General features: G+C 36.6%; 1 protein-coding gene across 1 annotated transcript in view; it reads right to left on the reverse strand.

Moving 5' to 3' along the window:
* The window catches only part of SLC1A1 (solute carrier family 1 member 1), a 48,401-nt gene that overhangs the window by 11,165 nt on the left and 24,333 nt on the right, over positions 1-12,903 (reverse strand). The window contains exons 3-8 of the mRNA XM_030237404.2: positions 9,373-9,465; positions 7,647-7,761; positions 5,753-5,795; positions 3,954-4,061; positions 2,475-2,659; positions 382-489 (exon numbers count right to left, since the gene is read on the reverse strand). Of these exons, the coding sequence (XP_030093264.2) occupies positions 382-489; positions 2,475-2,659; positions 3,954-4,061; positions 5,753-5,795; positions 7,647-7,761; positions 9,373-9,465 (652 nt within the window). The remainder of the gene's footprint in view (positions 1-381; positions 490-2,474; positions 2,660-3,953; positions 4,062-5,752; positions 5,796-7,646; positions 7,762-9,372; positions 9,466-12,903) is intronic.

Genomic DNA, 12,903 nt, shown 5'->3' on the forward strand with positions numbered 1-12,903 from the left:
CTAAAAATTCCATGGAGATTCCCAACATAATCCACATATGTGTGTAAGTTTGATAGGCTGGCAAGCCCCAATAAGACATAATTCATAATCTCATCTTTAATGAAACAATATTTTCTTCAGCACAAGCTGTGAAGATGAAACAGTGAATACAAGAAAGAATTTTGCTTTTGGGTTTTGGTTTTTTTTAGAATGCAAGGCAGTGACTTTTTAAAACAGAAAATGCATCTAGCAAAACATGGATTCAATCCATCCTCACATATCCTCACAGAATTTTCACTGATGAGAATCTTTGTCTCTGACCTAGAAGACTGGATGTGGTAGATAATTGAGTGGTAATCAACTGAACTCCAAAACTGCATACATCTTTAAGAAATTACATACCCAGTTATTACTGTAGCCATATAAAGACCCAATTTACGAAAGATTTCCCAGTCCTCAACTTCTATTATCTTCCCAGCAATTAAAAACACGATACCAATTGGCATATACCTAGAAAGCAAAAATAAAGCTATCAAAATGCATTCTCAGAAATACTGCATGCTCACCATGAAATAATTTCTCTCCCAGAGTAATTTCTTTAAACAATATAAAAAATATGTTTTGATATCCTATTTCACAACAACAGATTATTTTTTTTTCTTAAATTATGTTATACACTGGACTTTATTCATTTGCAGCAAGGTTACAACAGAGGTGGTGAAAAAAGACTGAAAAATAAAAGGAAATGTAACTCTACATGAAGTCTAGCTAGTATTGTATAACTTGGTGTCACAGAATGCACAGACTACACAGAAGTCAGGAAGGGGTATGGGCATATACCCTGTTACAGCAAATGTTCATGTATAGCTACAGGCTCCCTGGGGGTGGAAGTTTGCAGGGTTGAGACCAGTGTCTGTCTAGTGTGCAACCACACACAGATGGGAAAGGTCTCCTGTAGTTATAGGAGCTGCCCTGCAGCACTGGGGCTGTATCTGTGTCACCTGCACAGAATAAAGTAAACCTGCACAAGGCCATGCCTCATGGATCTGAACAGCTGCATAGGCTACTGTCTATAGAAAATTCAAGGGAAATATCAGGAATTATGTTAGCGCCAGCTCCACTGCATTTTTTTTTGGTTCCACAGAGCAGGCCATCACAGAGACAAGTTATTACTCCAGAGCTTTGAGCAGCATAAATTAATCTAGAAATAAATTTTGAATGTATCAAATGTATCCATTTTAAAATAGAAATTGTAAATTTATGTAATGTATGTGTGCTATCTTATAAACAAAATTGTATCTTACCCCTGTAGAAAAGAGGGATACCTAGTTCCTCTAAGCACTGAACATGATGAAAACAGTACTAATTCCTCATACTTTCAGCAGAAAACACTATCTTGTTTCAAACAACAGCTCTTACACCTGTAGAAACTCAGGGAACCTGTAGCCACAGCTTCTGGTGTATGCAAGAAAATGGATAATCAATTTATAAGTAAATTCCTGTATGGGATATGCTAAGTCTCGAGTCTCATTGTTGGTAATTTTCAGCAGAGTGAGGCAGCCTATCTCACAGGGATTTAACTTATCCTGGGGCTAAACTAGCTGCTTAGCACAGGACCAGATGCAGAAATTAATGTACTTTTCTTTAAGAAGTAAAAATTGTGCAAACACTGGACATGTTTGCTGTTTTACAGACATCTCAGTATGCTGGGATGTAAGAAAAACCCATGGAAGGGTCAGATCTGACATGGTACTGGTATGAAATGTGCACATGAGCAGAGTATTGTAATAAGTGGCACAAGGCACTCCACATGTAGGATCAAACTCTGGAATTGTGTGTATTTATAGTCCTGATCCTGTAATTGTGATTTGCACAGACAAAATTATATTAATAGCTTTGAAGTCCAACCTAACACTATCAGACGAGTTTCTGTATTTTAAATTTGTTTTTCTTGTCTGAGAATATTATGAGAATGTAGTCTCACAAAACCTATTAGCAGGAGGTAAATGACATTAAGTTTTATTTTGCATAGCATTTTTATTTTTTCTCTGTGCTGTGGCTTGCATATTAATTCAGATTTCTAAAGGAACTTAGATCCAATACAGCCATCCTGTGAACATAATGTCTGTCAGGGAATAACGTTCAAGACTCAGAAGGGCATATGAGTGGTAATGCTTATCCTCAAAAGAGGCCTCAAATGACTAGTGCACTAGTTTTTTATAAACATCTAGCAAGAATGTCTAAAAAACTCAGATTTCTTGGAAACCAATAGGAATACTGCTCCTTTAGTATATATTAAGAAGCCCTGTCTTCAGTTTCCTCAAAAGGATCAAATTCTATAGAAAGGAAAAATTTTACCAATCTTTCTTTGAAAGCTGCTTTCTGTAAAGCACTATTCAAAAGCAAACATGAGGTCTGAGTCTGCTCTCACCTCTTCAGTGACAAAATCCACTTAAAGAAGTTGTTGGAAAATGCTAGTATATCCTTGAACTTACCACATAATTATCTGAACTATTCTCATTGTAGCTTCATTCAGCGCGTTGAAGAAATGCATCAGCACTTGTCCTTTGTCACCCATTTTCCCAATAACCACTCCAAAAACAAGGCAGAAGACAATCAACCCCAGTGCATTGATGCCGTTGGAATACATCCCCACAATTTTATATTCTTGGGTTTTGTTCTATATATTGGAATCAAGAGAAAAACATACTATCTGAAAATAATGAATTTACTTTAAAGCGTTCTAAAATGAAAATACATTTAGGTTTTTTTGAAAGACATGAAGCTCTTTCCCAGCCAATCTACTGGCTTTCTGAAATTGCCCAGTGGGCAAGTTCAGGAATACACTAAACTGAACACTTTGTATTTTAAAACCACGCATGGATCTGACCAAACCTCAGCAGGGAGTAAAGCACCCCTTAACTGTGCTGTCCTTTCTAAAGACTTCTGACACGAGGTGTGGCAAGGACTAAGTATCAGTCATGCTTTCAAGATTTACTCCACTACACTCAAGATTTACTCCCCACTGGAAAGCAAAACACAGATGTAGAATCCTTGTGTTTCTTTCTGAGCAACTCAAGGATTTGTATCAGGATGTAAGATAAATTCACCACTGCCTAACAACTGGGATATCAGTGTAATTCCATAATTTGTAGGAGAATTGTGTGTACATAACATAAAAATCCTACTAAAGAGGTATTCATACATTCTTCTGTACAGTTTAAATGTATCAACAAAAGGGTGCAATTCTTCACTACATTCTGGTTCAGGATTTAATATAGCTCTTCATATAGCTCATCTTCCCCTGCTATTATTACTCTGAGATGAAATTTGGAAGGAGTATAATAAAATGTATATTGATTTGGTATTGTTTATAGTTCTGTGTTCACATTCTATTGACTTCCTTTCTCCCCCTCCTCCAGAGTAAGTCTAGACTTTATACACCATTAACACCTATAAGCTTTCCACACCTCTAATGAAGGGCTTCTTAACTCTCCATTTTTGTTTCTGTACATTTTTTTGCAGAGTAAAAACTATTAATTAACAAATGATTTATATTGTTTTGTTTTCCATTAAAAAATACTTATTATTACTTTCAACTAATTTTCTTTTTTAGTGCTTACAATTACAGTCATTGCTACTCAAACATCTCAAGGTGATATACATCTAGACTTTCCACAGTGAGTATTGACTCTCTCAGAAAATTGATAATTCATAAGCAGATAAATGTAATCAATCTTCATCTATTTTCTTTGGACTGATCAATTACCCATGGGATCCTCTGCTGTTCTGAAACCTACTGGAAGGACCTCTAAGCATTTATCAAGTAACTTCTGTGCTCTTGCTAAAATCCATCTATGTGCTATTTCCAATCATTTCTTCATCACTAACCACATGAAATAAACCAAATTTAGTCTATGTTCTTTCTTCCTACTTCATATATTATGAAGGAATGAAAGGATAAAAGGTCGTACCTCTGAAGCTTTTGCTGTTGCAGCTGTTGTACTGGATTCCTCTCGAAATATAGAGCTATTTTTATCCACAGCAATTGCAGTTTTAACTTTTTCACGTTTGGTTTTATACTGGAAAAGTTTTTAAAAAAAAAAAAACAGAAGAACTTATTTAGAAAAATGAGAAAACTGAAGAACAGACAAAGGTGCAGTAAAAATAAGAGAAAAATTAACCAATTGAAGCTGAAGGTAGCAAACATAGACAAAGACTTTATTTCCCAATTCATGTGAGCCATCAGGGCTCTGTACCTCAGAAGCTGTAGATGAAACAAGAGGTTCACAAATAATATGCTATGAATTCTGCTCCCCAGGATCTTGGATACCCCATGGATGTGCTGCAGTCTTGCAGGGCATGAGCTAGAGCTCCTGACAATGGCAAGAATTTTTTGCTGGAACAAACAGTCTGGAGAGAATTGCTGACAGCCATGCCAGGAAAGACCCTTGGTGATGTGGTCAGCATAACTAATGCCACTATGCTAGGCAAACAGCCATTCTTAGTGGTCAAATGGGTTACATATTTCCCTTTCCCCTTGTTGCCAGGTCTTCAAGGTCCTGTGCACCAAGCAGACAACCCAAACAGACTCTCTTCTGCTCCCTACTAGCCTCCAGATTCCTGGCACTAGGCTGACTACTCCTCTTCTTATTTGTCTTAAATGTTCCAGGCACCCAGCCAGATAAGTGGTGTTGATGATGCAGTCACAGAACAGGCAAGTCCAACAGCAGCAAGTACACTGTCCATAAAACCAAGCAGGTACAAGTCCTAGTGAGTAACTTGGACCAAAACTGCTGCAGGACAGTGAGACCTGGTGGTCAGGGATGCCTCCATCATTGTCTGCTTCCCCTGAGGACTGAGCGATCAACCTTTTATATGTTTTTCAAGCCTAGATTATGGTTGTTATATTGATACAGCAAACGAAGTATTAAGATTTGACAAAATAGTGGCTCCAGGTGATTAGAAAACAAGTTAAATGGGTTATTATAAAACTGGTCTTCACTGATTTTGCTCCTAGAAATCCTGTGCGATTCTGATTGTAAGTTCTGTGCTACACTAATCATAATCCATTAAGAAAACAAGACTTTAATAGTAACTACAGTTTAATGCCACCAGCATTCTGTCAAGGATTTCTAAAAGAGGCTGCCTGTCCCCTCAGTGTGGGGTGGCCAGTAATGATGACAAAAACTACATGGAGAAGTTTTATAAAGTGAGTTGTGTACAGCAGCATATAAATTTCTGATACAAATTTCTGGGGAAGGTTAACTGATAAGTCTAATATATAGACAGAAGTTTCCTCTTTCATCTTGCAACACTCACTTTTCCTGAAAGATGTCTCAAACAGACTACTAGTTATCATCCTTTTCCTTCAAATGATTTGGTCTGGCACTGGATATGTGAGACACTTAAGGGTGAGGGCTAACTTACACAGATTTTATCAGACCCAGAGGGATCTTAAGAATAAGGAAACTAATCCTCATAAGATGGTTCTTCTAACTCTTGTCCCAAAAGGAAACATCTAATCTTACACACTCTTGGTTTCTGCATCCAGCTCTTAAACAGCGCCTTTTTGGGACTTAATAGCTGATAGCAGAGTGTTTATCATAATGGAAATGGAACCAAGATGCCTTAACACCCCCCCCCCCCTTTTTATAGGAGATGAAGATATTCCTGGACTTCTCAGAAATAAGTCTTGCCCTATTATTTTTGTGAAAATATTTTGTGGTTAACAGTGAAAACTACAGAAAGAAAGAGGGATGTTCAAACTTACCTGTTGGAAACAGGCCTGAACAAGGTTCTCTGGGAACATATTCCTGTTAACAAGCATAGAAGCATTTCAATACTACAGAAATGCATACTAAGGAAAAGTTGTTTGCTATAAACAAAATGATAAAATTTGATGCTTAAAAACAGATTGTATTTTATTTATTTTAGCAAAAAGAAGTATATTTAGGATCACCAGATATAGATAGATAGATAGATAGATAGATAGATAGATAGATAGATAGATAGATAGATAGATAGATAGATAGATAGATTTTTTTTTCCAAAGAAATGAAGGGTTTAGGAGTCCCAATTACTGTTTTCCTGCTTGCACTTGTTGAACTTTTGGGCTTATTCTTTAGTATTTGACATTTATTTTGGTAAGCTACTAAACCCAGTGTATTTTATCCCAGCTACATTATCCCCTTGACTTGTATAAGGAATACAGGACACACCATCTTTATAAGATATGTCAAATATAGGCAGAAAAGAAAAATAAAAAACCTCTTACAAAGGCTGTGCTGTAAGAATAAGATATTTGGTAACTCTAATGTTACTCTATTGTAGTTTTGAATTCAGAAATTATTCTTGGTTAATGGTAAATTCTCCTATGTTATTCTGGTGTCAAGGACAATTTTCAAACACTGAAAAATTAGGAGATTTAGTGCAACGCACTTGTGTGGATCCTTTCCAAATGCCAATTTCAGATCCAAACAATTGCAAAAAAAAAGCATTAATTATTTGGTAAATATCCAATCCAGTGCAGAAAATGCATTGCATATATATAATGCATTTATATACTGAAGCAGAAGTTTTTAAATCTCCCCTAAAGATCTTTCACAAACTCCTGACTTTGGTTTTCAAGTTTTAGAAGCAGAATCTATTCAAAAGCAAAATCAGTTTGCGTAAGTGTGGGTTTTTCCTTCATCTTTACAAGACTGTCTGGTTTTGAATCTTAAATCTATTATTTTTATCCATATTTTTGAATACAAATATGTAAGCAATTCTAATTCCTTTAAAAGAGAATTTCAGATCTTTTAACTGCTAATTTACAGTCTTCAATTTCTTTGCAAGAAGTTGAGCTATGATCTATAACAAACACCTAAACTACTAGATATGTGGCAGTTGATTCTTACATGACAGATTAAGCATAAATTCTACAAAGACAAAATGGTGGGCAGGAATAGTGACCCAGAATAGAGACTAAATATACCATAATAAAAAAATTAACAGAAATATTTTTGAAGATACCATCTAGCCTCTCTTGGATATGCAGCCTTTATTGGTGTTATTTTTCTTCAAATCCCTTATACACAGTAGATCTGAAAACCTGCACCTGTCTTCTGCAGTCTTTTCTAGGGGTTTCCTTCTTCTAACCATTTAAAAATATCTATCATTGTCCATGGTGCTAATGGGGAAAGACACATTATACAGTTGCCTTAGATACTGGTGATGCAGCAAACTTCTTGACTGTGGAACCCCTGGAAGTCTTTGCATACTGCATCTGTTACTCTGCATGCTGCCTTGAGGAGGGGAACCACAGCTCTGCAATTTCAGCTGATTGTCTATACTGGATGACACACAGAAGGTGCCAATCAGTAATCATCAGTAATCCACCAATCCTTTATGGATTTTTCCTCATAATAGATAAATCTTGCATGTCAATTTCTGTGAAGGAAGGATTTTCCATCACTGGTATATTAGCTGAAGTCTATAGGTGAAGACAATTTTTTAAACAAACTGCTTTGAGTAAATTTTAAAGTGTCTAATTTGTTTAAATACTACCCTTATTCACCCAAACAGTATCAGAAGGCATTTTATTGTATTACCTATCACAACTTTTTTTGTGTTTGTTTGAACTTCTGCAAAGGGGATATGGAAACTAAAAATTAAAATCTCACCTGATCAGATCCAGCAAGGCATCAACAGTATTGACTTCTGGGGTACTGCCCATTCTGTCAATATCACTTGCTCTTTGAGTCACTCCAGGTTTAATGGTCACAACAAGGATAATCCCTGAGAAGGAAAAGCAGAGAGCTCACAGTGCAAGCAGAGGCATTGGTGCATTCTTCCTCAGTATATCCTGTGTAGCCAAACTCTTTGGGAACTCAACTCAATAAACACTTTCCCTGGGTGCTTCTGCTGTTATGTGCAGAAAAGTCTGCAGGTGGTGTCCTTAAATGTGTGGGTTCCCCTAGTACAGGAGCTACTTGCAGGTTGGCCCCTAGACTTCATCACTTTAGCTTTGCTTTTGTATGCATCGTACTACATCACTACTGCTCACCAAGAAGGTAAATTACTTTCGCTGGGCTTCAGATGAGTATGCTGCAACTTTTGCAGAGTGAATATATTTAATTGCTACTTCCCTTTTCCTTTATGTAGCTCTTCTTGTTACTAGCTTTTAGATATGAATACAAGTGTGCACCCCACAGTCAAAGGGTGTTTCACCAAAGTTAGGTAGCAATATAGTTATGTAAGAGAAGGCTTCAGAAAAACAACGAAATAAAAAAATTGTAGATTAAGAAATATTAGATTTGACCTTGTAAATCCTGAAATCAATGACAAATTATTAATTTATTTTAGTGGCTCCATTTTAAGCATTTTTACTATTGTTATTCTCCAAATTTCTTTTTCTCTTTTTTTTTCCTTATACAAGTCCAAAGAAAGCCAAAGCAAATGAAACTACTAAATTTCAGTGAAGGGAGAAAGAACGGAGAAAAAGTTGTTTGGATGACCCTTCAACCAGGCAGGAACAAGTCTTTCTGGCAGGAACAAGTCTTTCTAATGAATAAAAGCAGTGCTGTACTTGCATAGTTCTGTATTGTGAAACAAGTGAAGTCATAATGCCATGGAACAACTTAGAATAGCAAGGACCTTGGGAGATTGTCTGGTTTAACATCTCACCCAAAGCTGAGACAATTTCAAAATTAGATACATACTAATATTAGTCTTTATATAGTATTCCTTCTTACGTATTCACAGAAATTACCCAGACATATAAGATAGATTGTTTTATTTTGTTTCTTATTTAAGAAGGCGGGCTGAGGATGTTTCTTTAAGCAAATACAGAACATGTCAATGTTGCTGGTCAGGAATGAACATCCTGTAAGAGGAGATGAGAATATCGGAGATGTAGGATTGGAGCCTGGCAGTTACAGAGAGGAAAAAAACCTTTAAGGAAAGAACAAGATGACAAGGGAACTAGTATTTTCTGTCATTCTTTCAGGTGTGACACACTACATATTTTCCAATCTGAGAATCAGGAACAGGCTATCAGTTTTGCTATTGAGGAAATTCACTTTGTATTTAAGGTTGGCCTTTGACATTTATTCAGCTTTCTCACTGCTGGTCATTTTTTACCTCAGCAGACAGCTCCTAATCTTCCCTGAGCTGAAATATATGGTGAAATTGACTGTGGCTTCACACTGGATATGAACACAGCCCAACCATGGACAGCAGGACTAGCTCCTCTCTGTATCTGACTACAGGTAATATCAGGTTGTCTGGTATGATTCCCCATCTCATCTCCACATTCTGTCTTGGGAAATAAGCAATGTCACAATGCAGTCAGTACATTTGTAATTAGGCAATGCTGATGATTTAAAAAGTTACAGAATCACAGAGTACCTAATATTACAGCAATGACTGTTGTGCTGAAATAATATACAACGGCTCGCAAACCAATCTTCCCAGAAATGTTGGAATCCAAAGCAGCAACACCTGCAAAAAACAGCCACAGAAACAAAACAATAAAAGCCAGTCTTATAAGAATGTTGTCATTTTTGGAGAGAGAAGTAATTATTGTATCTTACTTCTGTGCAGAAAATTTTTCTTTATTCAAGATGTTTCTAAATACTTAATTGACATTTGCACTTCTGAAAAATATCTGTAGCTGACCAACATATTTACTTCTGCTTCTTTGCAGAAATGTTTTCCCTTCCCCATACCCTGCTCCCCCCCCCCCCGCCACCTTTTTTCTAGGACAAAGACAATTGAGCTTTCTTGATTCCCTGATGTTTGTGATTAATTAGATTCCTTTGGTTTACAAGAGGATTTCAAAATTATTTCCTTATTCACTTAACTCATGGCTTCACTTTTTCCAGATCTGTAACATTTTGGCTTTAAAGCTAAAAGCCATGTGAAGGGAGTTGCTCAGGCCTGTTATCCCAGGCTCAAAGTCTCATCAGACAAGTAAGGATCATTTCTGGTCAGTTTGTCTTCATTAACAGGTTTACTGTTTTTAAATTTTTGACTAAAGCTTTTTCTGAAGTTTGGGTGGTCCACACTTCTCCACCTGAATATGTCATTGTCAAGAACAGACAGCAGATTTACTAATGAAGGTAGGGAAAGTGCTGAGACAGGTATTATACTCAGGTCAACTTAGCTTCTGGCAACAATACTAGATGAAACTTCTCATGAAGTGTTTTTTAATTTTAAAAAAGATTTATAAAAGTTGTATTTGTAAAATCAGTAACTAGGACAAAGTGAGCATTTTGACTCCAAAACTTGTCTGTTTATAACAACGTTAATCAATAATTCACTGCTACCTTTATTATACATTTGTGATCCATTTATACTTGTATGTTTATTGAGTCAGTTTATCAAAGACTGGCTGGATTCCATTGTATACAAAAACTAAACCATGAGGAGGATATTTAGCCTCAGAGAAGTGTGATTTTGTAGGGAAAAACAGTTTCAAAAGTGACGGAAGAAAAATCAAGAGATCTAACATACATGTAACTTACTGATCTTTGAGCTCAAAAAGGATCTTAGCAAGCACAGTTTAACCATGAGCTGATGTCTCATACAGAAGATATATTAACAGCACTGACAACTTGTGCCTAGAGTACTCACATAATATCTTACTAGTTCTGTTAATTGTTATTCAAAATGCAAACAATACTCAGAGGGAAGAATGAAGGCTATTTTATTTCATAATCTGATTATCTTAGAGTCTTTCATGGCATAGTGTATCATAAGATTGAGTACAGAAGAACTACACATATATACGGAAATCATAATGCAAGGATTCTCTCACTTGTAAAGCAAATAAGGATAATCAATGAACTATTGATATGGCAAAGGAATACAGATTAATGCAGAGAAAAACAATGCCACAGCTATTACAGGAAACTGTTAGCAGTAAGGATATTGTTTGAGGCATGAATAACAGAATGAACACAGAATCTGAGCCTTGATTTCTATTTCTCACCTTGGGAACTGGAGGTAAAAAAGGTAGAAAGGAGGACTTTTCCATTGCTGTGGGCTCAGCTGCGAAAATCATGGCAGCAAGAACTCCTGAGAATGGCTAGTTTTGGGAGGAAATGGTTAAAACTGAAAATCTGGGGAGGAGGAGGGAATAATTTAGACCAAAGTGACCTTGCAGCTGGGAATGCTAAAAATGTCAGTGTGGGAAAACTCCATTTATTATGCCTAGTGTCGAGCCTGTGCCTGTTTTGAGAAGCGGAATTCCTATGGAGAGATAACACACTCTCACAGAGATGCAGGAAGCCTTCTGTTACAGCAAGGCAGGCAGCAAGCACTTCCCCCACACTGGCCGCTAGGATGAGCCAAGCCTAATGGAGCTCTGTCTCCATGTGCCTCAGCCAACTGGCATTGTTGGTGAGGTAATGAAATAAATTACTCTTTGCATTTCAGCTGTCACTTCATGCTTCCCCTGGTTACCTGAATGAGTCAATTCACACTAATAATAACAAATAATGCTTTCTGTGGACAAGCCTATTTTCAAAGGCTGTCGATGTTGAAACTTCTGCACCTGATAAATTAACTTGGAAGAATTCACATATTTTTTTTAAAGAGAGCAAACAGGTGTTGCCACCATTCCGTAACTTTTAACGAAAAGTTAAAAAACTTGGAAATAATGGAATTTTAGTCTAAAACTTGTGACTTTTTTTAATTTTTTTTTCTTGCCTGACAATCTTGTTGACTTATTTAAGAGCCTAATAATCATGCAACATTATTTCCCTGGAGTAGTCAGTTATAAAGATCCTACAGTAAATATTAAAGGAGATTCCTGTGACAGGAATTCTTCTGGCTCCAAATTAAATCCCTTTGCAAACTGTTGTGCTCAGCAGAGGTATAATAAAGGGTAAACTTTGCCCCTACCTTTTTAAACTAGGTAATGATCCTGTTAGTGAGCAAGCTGTGCTAGGATCCAGCCTGTCCTTCCATTGTCATGTTGATGCTGCTTTGCTGGTAACCATAAAACCACACAAATTATTCAGACAGACATGGCTGAATAAGTACAACCATGGTCTAGGGATGATAGGTGTGGGGTTTGCATTTTTTGAAAGCTGCTGTACTCTGAAACCTGTATTCAGAATAATGCTTCCATTTAGAGACTGAAATAGCATTCACTACAAGTGCCACAGACACAGGTTTGCACTGGGTGATGTATAGTGCAAAGCTACATTTTATTTAATGTTAGCTTGTTACACATAAGAAAATATGCTATATAATAATGGACTTCTATCCATTATTTTTCCAGATATGTCCTAGTGTCATGACTGAGCAATTGACAACATAATTGATAGCTACTAGCCTTTTGCTCAAGATAACTGAAAATTAGGATTCCCTTTGTAGTTACATCATGGCTTTACAGTTTCTTTGGAACTGAAGGAGTTAATAGAATATGTATTGAACAAAGCACTAAAACACTACTAACTACAAAGTCAGTAGTACTAAATTACTACACAACACCAATTTCAGTTCAGAAGAACACTAATTACTCAAACTAAGATGGCACATTGCTTCAAAAAGAAAGTCTTCAGTGTCATTAAAATTAGATCACAAAAGCAGCGCAATTAGGTTTGGTTATCTACTTTGGATTACCACTAAACTTTTACAACTGTAAATCACAGTTGTAACAATCACAGGGATCTTCTGACTTCCAGGAATAGTTTACCAGCAATTTCTGTTGCTTCTTCCAAAAGCTGAATGGTGAATCTTTTCCTTTTTTTTTTTCTGATGCTCTGTGGAAGTCTCTGGGAAATGTAATACCACATTACTTGTGTTTGAACAAGACTATCAGGACCGAGTAAGTAACTCACAACTGTCTACTGAAATACCACCCACACACAGGACTTCAGACAGCACGATGTACAGTCTACTGCTCATCTGAGACAAAGGACTCAGACT

This window comes from Serinus canaria, chromosome Z (genome assembly GCF_022539315.1).
Source record: "Serinus canaria isolate serCan28SL12 chromosome Z, serCan2020, whole genome shotgun sequence".
Lineage (NCBI taxonomy): Eukaryota > Metazoa > Chordata > Aves > Passeriformes > Fringillidae > Serinus > Serinus canaria.